General features: G+C 51.1%; 1 protein-coding gene across 2 annotated transcripts in view; it reads left to right on the forward strand.

The window, feature by feature from the left end:
- Window positions 1–13,468, forward strand: part of LOC120852508 (integrin alpha-11) — a 139,096-nt gene that overhangs the window by 98,004 nt on the left and 27,624 nt on the right. For both annotated transcript variants that reach the window (XM_040225785.1, XM_040225784.1), the window contains exons 11-15: window positions 1,919–2,063; window positions 4,854–5,002; window positions 8,226–8,366; window positions 8,611–8,814; window positions 9,910–10,040. In XM_040225785.1, coding sequence (XP_040081719.1) covers window positions 1,919–2,063; window positions 4,854–5,002; window positions 8,226–8,366; window positions 8,611–8,814; window positions 9,910–10,040 — 770 coding nt within the window. The remainder of the gene's footprint in view (window positions 1–1,918; window positions 2,064–4,853; window positions 5,003–8,225; window positions 8,367–8,610; window positions 8,815–9,909; window positions 10,041–13,468) is intronic.

Below are 13,468 nucleotides of genomic sequence, written 5' to 3' on the forward strand. Positions count from 1 at the left end.
TTTGCGACCCCATGGACTATAGCCCACCAGGCTCCTCTGTCCGTGGGATTTTCCAGGCAAGAACACTGGAGTTGGTAGCCATTTCCTTCTCCAGGGGATCTTCCCCACCGAGGGACTGAACCTGGGTCTCCAGCCTTGCAGGCAGATTCTTTACCAACTGAGCCACCAGGAAAAGAAAAATTCAGTACTCTGGGCACCAATGGTGGGGAAACCTCAAATTCCACTCACCAGCTGGGTTGAAGGTGGGGCTTAGTGGGAGAGAGATGACTTCACCAGCTTGTGCTTTAACATTCCAAAGCTGGGAGGCAAAACTAGGTGCCCCTGGCTCGTGATCACCAAGGTGACCCAGGAAGGTGGCCCCTCCTGCTTCCACCCCCCTCCTCAGCCCCTCCTTGTCCCTAGTCACTGCTCTCCTTCTTCTGAGTGCTTGTTGTTCATCTTCCTGTGTCCACGAGTTATGTGGATGGTTGGGGGTGGAGATAGAGTTCAGGGGCAGCCCAGAGAGTGAGTAGACTCAGTCCAGTCCCCTGGAAATGACCCTGGAGGCTTCCCCTCAGGGAGCTGGAGCTCCCCATCTTCCTGCCCAGGCATCGGAGCATCTGCTTACCCTGAAATTAAAGACGACCTCCTGTCCTTGAGGTGCTGGCTGCCACAGACGTGGCCCTGGCTTACCTGTCTAGCCTCATGTTGAACCACCCTGCTTCTCTCACTTGGGGCTCCAGCCCAGTCGAACAGCTTTCAGTTCCTTGAAGCCAAAGGCTCTGAACTGTCTCCAGCCTCAGGGCCTTTGCACAAATTATTTCATCTCTCCAGGTGTCTGGATAAGTAAGCATCACTTGCTCAAAATGCTTTTCCTGAGCCCCATCTCAATCTAAATTCAATCTCACGCCAGGATTTATGGCAGCCCTCATTGTGTGGCAGTCATCACGGTTTGCAAGTATTAGGTTTATTTGTGTCTGTATTTTAGTGTCTGTGAGCTCGGTGGGGGCAGGGATAGTATCCCCAGCACTAAGCAAGTGTCTGACATAAGACAGACACACAGTGAATTTGTACCGAAGAAATGAAGAAGTAGCGTTTACACACAGGAAAGCAACTCAGACGCTGCGAAGGAAGGAGGAGAAGCACAGGTTGTGTGTGCATGCCAAGTCGCTTCAGTCGTGTCAGGCTCTGTGCGCCCCCCTGGACTGTAGCATGCCAGGCTCCTCTAGCCGTGGGATTCTCCAGGCAAGAATACTGGAGTGGATCTTCTCGAGCCAGGGATCAAACCCACGTCTCCTGCCATTTCCTGCACTGGCAGGAGTGTACTTTACCACCCGTGCCACCTGGGAAGCCCCGGAACAGCACACGTGCCGCACTTGGAGGGGGCTTCCCTGGTGGCTCAGCTGGTACAGAATCCGCCTGCAATGTGGGAGACCTGGGTTTGATCCCTGGGTTGGGATGATCCCCTGTAGAAGGGAGAGGCTACCCACTCCAGTGTTCTGGCCTGGAGAATTCCATGGACTGTATAGTCCACGGGGTCGCAAAGAGTCGGACACAACTGAGCAACCTTCATCACTTAAAGGAGTGTCAGAAGGAAGGGATGGCGACAAGGGATTTGCTAGAAAGGTTCTGAAGCCCGGAATGGAATGCAACTTTGGTCCTGGATTTGGAGCTTGTTTCTAGAACATTCCTTGTTTCCTAAGATCCCATCCTTGGGATCAGCTTGACCCACTTTATCCTAAGAATGGAGTGGAGCAAGAAAGCCCTCAGCTCCTGTTAAAGTCAAGAATCCTGGTTGGAAGTTGGGCTATTAACGAACTGGGCAGGAGGTGCCAGAGGGGGCAGGCAGATGCTTCATGATGTGGGTGTAGGGCAGATAGTCCTGGCCAGGGGCACCCCAGGGAACATGAGCTGATGTGCACCTTCTCCCCGATGTCAGGACGGGATTCTGCTGGGAGCCGTGGGTGCTTATGACTGGAACGGAGCTGTGCTAAAGGAGACCAGCAGTGGGAAGGTCATTCCTCTCCGTGAGTCTTACCTGAAGGAATTCCCCGAGGAGCTCAAGAACCACGGCGCCTACCTGGGTAAGAGGCAGGGCTGAGGGGTGGCTGGTGGGCGGTGGGCCAGGAGAGGACTTGGGGGTCCAGAACATGCTCAAACACGAGACGAGGGGCTTGTCCGTGCGTCGTCTATGCTGATTCAAGCACAGTCAGAAGTCATTACCTACCCCTCCGGGCTGGCATCCAGCATGCCCAGCACCATGCCTGGCTCATCACGGGCTCTCCATTAGTAGCTAGAATAAATCAGGGTCCCCAAACCAGGCCGTGGACCGGGCCATGAAACAGGAGGTGAGAAAGTGAGCGAAGCTTCATATACCATTCCTCATCTCCCCCACCGCCCCTATCCATGGAAAAATTGTCTTTCACAAAACTGGTGCCTGGTGCCAAAAAGATTGCAGACTGCCAGAATAAATGACAAGCAGTCTGACCTGAAATTGTTTCCACTGATGCCTCTAGACTCTCCGGCAGCTGTTGGTGTGTTTTCAGAATTGAGTGCAGGAAGTCTGCCTCTCCGAGGCAAAAGTGCAAGCTGAGGATGTGCTCAGTTCAGTTCAATCGCTCAGTCATGTCCGAATCTTTGCGTTACAACCAAAGCAGGAGTCATCTCCCATTAAGCACCTTAGTGTGAGTGAAAGTCACTCAGTCGTGTCCAACTCATGGCGACCCCATCCATGGAATTCTCCAGGCCAGAATACTGGAGTGGGTAGCCTTTCCCTTCTCCAGGGGATCTTCCCAACCCAGGGGTCGAACCCAGGTCTCCTGCATCGCAGGCGAATTCTTTACCAGCTGAGCCACAAGGGAAGCTCACCTTAAGCACCTTAAGGTGGTCGTAAAAAGAAAAGTGTGAGTCACTGGCCTGGTGGTGACAGGTCCCAGCTGTGAGACCTTAACCATAGCCCAGTCACCTCCAGCTTTGTAGAAGCGAGCCTCTGTCATTCATGCAGAAAGGGCTGAACCAGAAGAAAGGAGAAGGGCTCCCACTGTCTGTAAGTCTTCCTGAGTTTCTGAACCGCGTCTACCAGCTGTGACGTTATCACCAATGCAGCCTCAGACCCCACTTCTCCGTGAACTAAGTTGGCAGTGGGCCTCTCTGTGGTGGGAAAGTCACTCCTCCTCCCAGAAGACCCTTCATGAGGCCCAACCATGGTCCCTCCTTGGGTGGGAGTCCGGAAGGAGCGCCTTTCTGCTCCTCCTCTCTCTGGGGCTTCATCCAGCGAGGGCACTGTGGGGGAATCTCTGGAAGATGCCTCCCTCTGTGCCCCAAGGGAGACAGGGAGTTTGGGGAAGGAGACCAGGAGGCCAGGCTCTCCGCCTCCACACTGGGGAAGCTGATGGACTTCCGGCCCCAGGCCTTCAGGGAGGCTCTCAGCTTTCAGGGTGGCCTTGCCTGCTGGTCAGAGCCACATGGGAACTGCAACCACAGCCAGCAGACAGCAGGGAAGCAGGAAGCTCTCAGCACTGCTTAGAGCTTTGAGAGTCAGCCCTCGCCTGCCCCCAGGACATTTAGCCCCCAGGACCCTCCCATTACCACTGTCCTTCCTTCCGGGGAAGCCCAAACACCTGGGGTCAATGAGAATACTCTCAGTAATGCCGCTGAGGACTCAGCATGGAGGAAACCCTTGCTCCACTGCACAAGGCCAAGCCTGCCCTACCTTCGTATGTTTGTGATTGCTCTGAATTCACAGCCGTTAGCCCCCCTCCATGTGATATCCTGCTCTCACCTACCCCACTTCCCAGAATACCTTTCCAAGAGTCAAAGATGGTGTGTCTAGAACCAGTTTCCCACCCTACTGCACCCACACTCCTGGCCACTGTGAGCTGGCTTCTGTGCATCCTGCAGCCATTCTGAAAGCAACTGGTGGGACCCGAGAGACAGTTACCCACATATACACAGGTGTGCACACAGGCATGCACACACAGCAGAAGGAGCCGCTCATTCCCCAGAAAGCACCCAGGAATTGCCAGAAAGGCCTGACACTCATCTAAAAACTGTGATCCACTCTCCAAATCATCTGGCAGGAAGTAGGACTCAGCTTTGCACACCTGCAAGGGTCCCATTTTCAGGAGAGTTCACTGAGGACACTGCACAGCCACTCCCCAGAGCCGAGTGCTCGACTGGAAATTCACAGGGACCAGGCACTGATCCCGAGAACATGGATTGGAGGCCTTTCCCAAAGAGCCCCTGGGTTTCTGTCTTGTTCTCTTCTGAGTGGCATATGTGTGTGGATGCAGAAAAGCCTGGGCGCTCTCCGCTTTGGGGCTGCAGAGCTTTGGGGCTGCAGGAATCTCTGAGACCCCCCACCTGCATGCCCTGAGCAGAGCAATTCCTTGTCTCTGCACAGCCAACCCTTCAGTTTTTGGTGGACCACTTAACAAGGCATATTGGTAATGAAGAGGACATTGCTTGGTCCCCAGAGAGACTACTGGTGGGGATCAGAAACAAAGCCGGCCCAGTATGAAAAGAAGTATGGCTGGGGTTTGTTCTCTCGCCTCCCTGTTCCCTCACGTGCTCACTTGTAGGGCGCGTGAAGCAGGTGATGTTCATGTTCCAGGTCAGCGATGCCTTTTAGTGACCCCACCTGGCTTCTTTCGATGCCCGCCAGCAGAGGGTGGGCTCAGTGAGTTCCCTGCACTGTCCACCAGCCCCTTCCAAGCCCTGCCTCTTCTAGGCCTCCTCCTCAGCTGAGCCTGGAACTACCATCTGCTCAGCCTGCTCTGAATGCTCTCCTTTCAGTGGCCCACCCATGCCGCAAGGCCCTGGTGAGGTCTGCCAGGCCATGGGGCGAGAGACCAGCCTGTTTCCTCCCACGGCAGGGTACACAGTCACATCGGTCGTGTCCTCCAGGCAGGGGCGGGTGTACGTGGCCGGAGCCCCCCGGTTCAACCACACAGGCAAAGTCATCCTGTTCACCATGCACAGCAACCGGAGTCTCACCATCCACCAGGCCCTGCGGGGCGAGCAGGTAACACAGAGGGGGCTGGGGGCGGGGCCGACAGGTGGGACAGACAGGGTGGCGAGGTTGGGAGGGACTGTCCCTCACAGGACTGCCCCCAGATCCAGAAACATCCTTCCTGGCTAGGGGGGTATGCCCTCTTTATACCTACCTTGGAGCTGATGCTCCCTCCCCAGAAAGCCAGATCTCAGACCCTGCTGCAGCAATGAGAACCTGGGAGAACCCATGGAGCCCTTGTCTCTGGTGCACTAGCCAGACCTCTGCCCCCGACCACCAGCATCTCTCTGGTCGTGTCTAGAGTTCAGGGCTCTGGCAGAGGCAACATCCAGGCTATGACTTCCCAGCTTGGGCTGACAAGGCCTCTAGGCATCTGAAGGGGCCCCGTGTTCCTCATGCCACCTTGGTGCTACCAGAAGTGGGAGGAGTCAGGCCTCTGCCCACAACAGGCCCCAGGGGTGCACCAACATGCCAACTTCTTTCCTTCCCTGGAACGGGCACGATGCCGAATGGTACAACGCCAATGTCACAGCACCCCCCAAGACATGGTGAGCAACGAGGCTGTGCTGCTAAGAGTCTCATGTTAGAAGGTCCTGAATGCACGGGGGAAAGCTATGATTAAAGTCAGTGATGGTGAAAAGATCAGGAAACAGGGTTCTGATACAGGTTATTTCAATAGCCCAGGAAAACTGTGGTCCTGAGAAGCAACACAGCTTTTCCCCGGTTATTGGGTAGATTCACTGGGTAAAGCTCAGAATCCTGGACTCTTGGTGGGGCTGCCTACATTGTGCTACCTCCTGACCCCAACGACCCCCACACAAGGCCTTGGCCCCTCCTGCCTGGCAGCATCCAGTATCCATGGCACCCTGCGCTGAGCTGAGCCCTGTTCAGCTCCTTCCTGTTATTCTTGGCTTGCCCCTGGTGCTCCAGAGCCTGGGAACAGCCCTGCTTCCTGCCTCTTCTACTGCCCTTGGCCATGAGGACACGCTCACGGCCAGGTCTAACTTCAATCCCTCTAGTTGCAGGGAGCCATCCTTTCACCATTCCTCTTCCCATCCCAAGGGCACTGGGGGACCCGGGCGCTGCTCTGGTCCCAGCCTCCACACTGCCCGCCCACACCCCACCCAGGGCCGGCTCTCAGGAATCCAAGGTTAGACCTTGAGAGCCGGAGGGAATTCGCCGAAGAATATATGACATTTTTACTGCCTGGATCTGCCTCCAACATCCAAACGAGAAACCGCAGCACTGAAAGCAGCTAAGTTAAGTGGATTCCAAATCACCGTGACCCATATAGCTGAGGCCACATGTTTAGACAGTCTCTCTCCGCCTCTCTCTTTGCTCTGTCTGCCTCTTAATCACTCTATGTAGGCACATCTCTCTCCTCCCCACACCGTGTTTATAATTTCCTTTTTCCCCCTCTTCTGTATTTTTTTTTAAATCATTCTCCTCAGTTAAAAGCTTTTAATGCTTGAGGATAAATTTCTTCTGAAAACACCCCAAGCCGGGAAGGGAGAATCAGTTCCAACCCAATTTGGCTGTAACCGGCCTTCTGACCTTGCACTAGTGACTCAAATTCTCTGAGCTCCAGTTCCTTCCCTGTGAAACAAGGACAATGATCTCTCCCAAGACAGTGGGAGGCTGTAAAGTGCCTCACACAGGGCCTGTCCTTGGGAAGGGCTCCTTTTCTTTCCTGAGCAACCCCTTGCTCCTATAAACATTTATAGAGCACCTCCTGTGTGCCAGGCACAGCACCCAGGCCTGGAGGGAATGAGACAGGAGCAGCGCCCACTGTTGGGGGCCGTCTGTGGAGGGAACCAGTGCTGGGGGGAGGAGGACGGGGCTGGGGGAGAGCATGGAGAAGGGGGCCCCTCGGCAGGGGATGGAATAGGGAAGGCCAGGGGTGTCTTTGAACAGGAAGTGACCTGTAGGACGATAGACATGACCTGGAGAGAGGGGAGGAGAAAGGGGTAGAGGCTAAAGAGAAGTATGTGCAAGAGAAGCTGGGAAGCCCACCAGAGCAGGGGACTTTTGGAGAAGAGAAATCACTTCAGTGATTTCTGAAAAAAATCTGACAGTGAGAGAAAAAATTTCTGACAATGAGAGAAATCACTGTCGGGGGAATGTGGGAGCCAGAGGGTGGGAGCCAGAGGCTGGGGAGGCAGGGAGGCCAGTCCAGGAGGGTCACACTGCAGTTTGGACATTTCCCCCCAAAGCAAGGAAGGGGCATGGTCAGCTTCTGGAAGCCACTCTAGCTCCCCACAGGGGTGGGTTGGAGGGCCAGTCTGGAGGTGGGGGGGTCCTTCCTTTGGAAGGTGCCTCTCCTGAGGAAGAAGCATCAGAGGAGGAGGGAAGTAGATGGGTTTGGGACATGTTTGGCATCCACCAAGTGAACTTGTGGGGAGACTGCAGGTGGGAAAGATGGGAGTGGAGCCAGGAGGACCCTTAGGTTTCTAGCTGAGTTGGAGGCATGGCACCCAAGGCGAGAGAGGAACACAGTCAGTGCTCAAATACTGAGAAGAAATCACAAGTCACCACTCAAGGTGCTAAGCCCAGAGTTATTTGGAAAATAAAATATTGAAAATGAGTTAAATATCCAACAGAGGACTGATTAAACATGTTTGGCATATGCATAATTTGGAATGTTATACCATATAGTCAAAGCTATGGCTTTCTCAGTAGTCATGTATGGATGTGACAGCTAGAGCATAAAGAAGGCTGAGTGCCAAAGAATTGATGCTTTTGAACTATGGTGCCAGAGAAGACTCTTGAGAGTCCCTTGGACAGCAAGGAGATCAAACCTGAATATTCATTGGAAGGACTGATGCTGAAGCTCCAATACTTTGGCCACCTGATGCGAAGAGCCAACTCACTGAACAAGATTCTGATGCTGGGAAAGATTGAGGGCAAGATGAGAAAAGTGCGACAGAGGAAGAGATGGTTGGATGGCATCCCTGTCTCAATGGACATGAGTTTGAGCAAACTCCAAGAGACAGTGAAGGACAGGGAAGCCTGGTGTGCTGTAGTCCATGGGGGTCACAAAGAGTCAGACAGGATTTAGCAACTGAACAAAAGTTAAATAATGGAAAGTCTGGTGGTGGCGGAATGGTTAAGGAGAAAAGAGTTGGCGGGGGTGGGGGCCCTCATTTTTTCAGCAAAGAGTCTGAGCCAAAGGCTGTCCACTGGTAAGGGGAGGCCTCTCAGCAGCCCAGCCCCCTCCCCCATCCCTGTGCCGCAGATAGGCTCTTACTACGGGAGCGAGATCACCTCGGTGGACGTGGACGAAGACGGTGTGACTGACGTCCTGCTGGTGGGCGCGCCCATGTACTTCAGCGAGGGCGGAGAGCGGGGCAGGGTGTACGTCTATAACCTGAGACAGGTACGGAGCACGGATGCTGGCCAGCTTTCCAGGGGCACCTGATGCATGCCTTGATCAAGTGTCCATGAGGGAAGCTGGGAAGCGGAGGCCAGCGCATACCTGCAGACTGGAGAGGAGAGGAACCTCTTCTATTGTTGGGTTTATGTAGCGGGAAAGAAACCAGGAAACAGAGGGGATGTTGCAGGCCAGAGCGGAGAGCCCCTGCCGAGCCCCGCTGAACGTTTTCCTGCCCCTGATTTTGCAGGACCGGTTTGTTTACAATGGAACGTTGAAGGATTCCCACGGTTACCAGAACGCCCGATTCGGCTCCTCCATCGCCTCCGTTCGGGACCTCAATCAAGATTCCTACAACGATGTGGTGGTGGGAGCCCCTCTGGAAGACAACCACGGGGGCGTCATCTACATCTACCATGGCCTCCAAGGCAGCATCCTGAAGACGCCGAAGCAGGTACCGCCCCCCACGCTAACCCCCAGAAAGAATGGAGCTAGAGCTTGGAATCCTAGTGGCTCATTCCCTGTCCTCACCCAGGAAAGGATTGCTGTCTGTCCTAGCTCTACTTGCCTCAAGTTGAAATTAGTCTTAAGACCTTCCCATCACCCCTGTGGATACCCTTTCCCTGCTTAATTTCATCTCCCCAACAACAGCAATAGCAAAACCCCCCAAGGACCTGAATCCCGCTGGCCCTCACATGCTTTCATGCAACTGACTACACATAGAGAAGACCTGGGGCTTCCCTAGTGGCTCAGTGGTCGAGAATCTGCCTCCCAGCACAGGGGACGCTGGTTCGTTCCCTGGTCCAGGAAGATCCCCTGGAGAAGGAAATGGCAACTCACTCCAGTATTCTTGCCTGAGAAGTCCCATGGACAGAGAAGCCTGGAGGGCTACAGTCCATGGGGTTGCAAAGAGTCGGACACAGCTGAACAAATGAATGGAGAAGGCCTGTTTGGACTCCTCTTCTCTGGAAATGCCTCAGGCTAGAAACAGTGCTGTACCCAAAAGTGAGCCATCCCAAGCGCCTTCCCCTCAGGGTCATCACTTTTGCCTATTTTATTAGTAGGATAGCCTACTATATCACACTTAGAGATAGTGATGCCTTGTAATGTGTATTTACATCTCATGGGAAATTCTTTTCTTAAATAGTTGATGTACAATATTATATGTTACAGATGTACGTCAGAGTGGTTCACAATTTTTAAAGGTTATGTTCCATGTATAGTTATTATAAAATATTGGCTATATCCCCTGTGTTGTATAATAGATCTTCATAGCTTATTTACTTTATACATAATAGTTTGTCTCTCTTATCTCCTGCCCCATCTTTCCCCCTTTTCCCTCTTCAGTGGAGAACCCTTTTATGACACATTATTTTCTTAATCCAAAAGAATGACTTAATGGTAGAAATTTCAGGTTCCAAAACAGACCAGGAGAGGAGATAGCTTTGGGCTGAGGAAGTTTCCTGATAGTTTCAAACAGGCTGTGTCCAGGGCTCCCAGCTGTAGCTTCTCCTATCGGTACCCAGCTCTTTCCTTCCGCTTCCTGCAGAGAATCCCCGCCTCGGAGCTGGCTCCTGGCCTCCAGTATTTTGGCTGCAGCATTCACGGGCAGCTGGATCTTGATGAAGACGGGCTTGTGGACTTGGCAGTGGGTGCTCTTGGCAACGCCGTGATTTTGTGGTTGGTTCCCCCATTTTTCACGATTCTGGGCTCTCTTGAGGGTCTCGATGGATACAGGGTTTACAAGACACGCTTTAGACTCTTTCTCTTGTCTTTAATCACTGTCGGCCAAATTCACCCTATTCTTATCCCGTTGTGACTACGAATTTCCTTTTTATGGAATCACTGTAAGTTATTTTGAAGTCCAAATCCCTCTTCTCAGTGGGGTTCAGAGATTTTAGAGCTATTTAGTGGCTAAAAACCCTCTTTGACTTTTTCCTAAAAGTTCTGATGACTGGGGCATTTCTCCCACTTGGCTTCAAGGGACAGGCTGAGGATATTCTCCTCAGCTGGGAGGATCTCCTTCTCCCCTCGTGTAAAAGATTTCTTTCCTCCAAACCCCTTCTAACCCCTGGTTTCCTTTCTCAGGACCTCATTTCTGTACCATTCCATCAGATATTTGCCATGCATTTGTACTTGGGGTCTGTGTTAAGCAATGGTCTGCAACTTTTAAAAAAAAGGTTTTCTAAAAGTCCGTCTATTCTACCATATGATGTGTCAGCTACTTTTTGAGCAAAAAAAAGCTTTAATTTGAGCTAATTTTTTACATGTTGATACTTTTATTATAAATACAATAACAAAGAAATTTGTGAAATAAATCACCCATAGTTTCATCACCTTAACATTACCACTATTAACATTTTGGCATTTCCCTACCGGTCTTTTACCATCTGCATATAATTTTATATAAGTGCAATCACATTTTTCATACAACTTAAGAAAGATGTTAAACAGAGATAGCTGATGACTTCCCGGGGAGACTCTTTATGTTCTTGGTCCTCAAGAATATTACCTTCCACTCAGGAAATGTCTTAGTCCAGGATCCCTAGACAACAGAGCCTGAGGCAAAAGCTTGTGCGGCTGTGCTGCTATGGGAGGGGCTTCAGTCCCAGAAGCAGAAGTGAGGGTCCAGGGGAACTGAAAGTACCTACTGAGCTGCGGACTCATGCTCTGGGCAGCTCCCTGCTCCAGCATCTCCAGAGAGGCAGAAAGAATGCAGCCTCTGCTTTCTGCAACAGCCCCTTTCGGGGGGCAACGGGGAGCAGTGCGTCTGCGAGCTCCCAGTGTCCCCCCAAGTGCCAGGGCCCAAGTGTCAGCTGCCCCACGCCTCTGGGCAGCACCGAGGAAGCGGGGTCTCTGCAGGTCCAGCCTGGAAGTTGCACTGGCACCACAGCTTGTCAGGGGGCGGATCTAAGGTCTTTGGTAGCGACAGTAGCTTGGGCTAAATGTATTGACTGCTTTGGTTCTAGCCAGGAAGCAAGACAGGTGAACAAGGCCCAGGTTAGGGGGTAGACGTTGTCTCCCAAGTCTGTGGGGCAACACATAAACTACCTTCTTTACGGGAAACGAGACACACATATACCAGAAGAATTGGGCCCACAGAGTGGATTCAATCAAGCCCTAGCTTGTGATGTCTAAACCTGAGTGCTACCTGAGTGGTGCTGAAACTATGGGCTGGAGCCCTCTAGGGAAAATTTAGAGTCAGACTCCCTGGATCTCAAACATGCCTGCCCTTAGCATCACCTGGAGCTTTTAAACCTCTCATTACCCAGGCTTTACCCAGACCACTTAACATAGAATTTCTAGGTCAAGAACTCAGGCATTTAAAGACTCTCCAGGTGTTCGCTTCCAGTAGGCACCTAAGTCTGAGAACCACTGATAAAAGCCATTATATTTACACAGCATTTTGCAATGTCCAAGGGCATTCTCACTTACGTTCTTTGATTCTCACAATTCCCCGTCAGAGATCACATGGTCTGTCCAGTAGGAGCCAAGACTCAAACCTACCCTTCTCACTCCACAGCACAGAGGAAGCACCATCCCCCTTGCACTAAGAAGAGCAGGGTATTAGCACAATCAAGCTACAACTCTGAAGCATGTAAAACTCACTACACTTGTTTCTTTTGATATAAATGCATGGTTTGGAGAGGCAATAATTTCCTTCCCTAACTCTATTTGACTTAGTCAATACAAGAGTAAATTTGTATTTCCTTGACTGCCTGGATGGGGCCGTGTTGGGAGGGGTGGATGAGTGGGGAGTCTTAGAACTGTGAGTCGTTTTCTCCTTTGGCTGCACATCGGAGTCACCCAGGGTGCTTTAACACGCACCTTCTCCAAAATATGGTCCAGGTACCGATGGCACTAACCTCACCTGAGAGCTTGCTAGAAATACCAGGCCTGCTTTTTAACAAGATCCCCAGGAAATGTGCCAATATACTAAAGTCTGAGAAGCGTTGCTTTAAGACATGTTGATGCTGATTCTGGTTTGATTTGACATGGAGAGCAATTTGGGGATCAGGATTTTTTAATTTTTATTTTATAGTAGAATGTAGTTGATTTACAATGCTGTGTTTCAGGTGTACAGCAAAGTGATTCAGTTATACATATACGTGTGTCCACTTTTTTCAGAGATTTTTCGCATAGAGGTTTTTACAGAATATTGAGTAGAGTTTCCTGTGCGATACAGTAGGGCCTTGTGGATTATTTTATATATAGTACTATATATATGTTAATCCCAAATATTTCCAGTTTATCTCTCCCTCCATCTTTACCGTTTGGTAACTGTAAGTCTGTTTTTAAAGTCTGTGAATCTGTATCTGTTTTGTAAATAAGTTCGTGCGTATCTTTTTTTTAGATCCCACATATGAGTGATATCTTATGATATTTGTTTTTCTCTGACTTCACTTAGTATGGTAATCTCTGGGTACATCCATATTGCTGTAAATATCATTATTTAATTATTTTTTGTGAGTGAGTAATATTCCATTTTATATTCCATACGTTCAGTTCAGTCACACAGCTGTCTCCAACTCTTTGCGACCCCATGAATTGCAGCACGCCAGGCCTCACTGCCATCACCAACTCCTGGAGTTCAACCAGACTCACGTCCATCGAGTCAGTGATGCCATCCAGCCATCTCATCCTCCGTCGTCCCCTTCTCCTCCTGCCCCCAATCCCTCCCAGCATCAGAGTCTTTTCCAATGAGTCAACTCTTCGCATGAGGTGGCCAAAGTACTGGAGTTTCAGCTTTAGCATCATTCCTTCCAAAGAAATCCCAGGGCTGATCTCCTTCAGAATGGACTGGTTGGATCTCCTTGCAGTCCAAGGCACTCTCAAGAGTCTTTTCCAACACCACAGTTCAAAAGCATCAATTCTTTGGCGCTCAGCCTTCTTCACAGTCCAACTCTCACATCCATACATGACTACTGGAAAAACCATAGCCTTGACTAGATGGACCTTAGTCGGCAAAGTAATGTCTCTGCTTTTGAATATGCTATCTAGGTTGGTCATAACTTTTCTTCCAAGGAGTAAGCGTCTTTTAATTTCATGGCTGGAATCACCATCTGCAGTGATTTTGGAGCCCCCCAAAATAAAGTCTGACACTGTTT

Source organism: Oryx dammah, unplaced genomic scaffold, assembly GCF_014754425.2.
Source record: "Oryx dammah isolate SB20612 unplaced genomic scaffold, SCBI_Odam_1.1 HiC_scaffold_26, whole genome shotgun sequence".
Lineage (NCBI taxonomy): Eukaryota > Metazoa > Chordata > Mammalia > Artiodactyla > Bovidae > Oryx > Oryx dammah.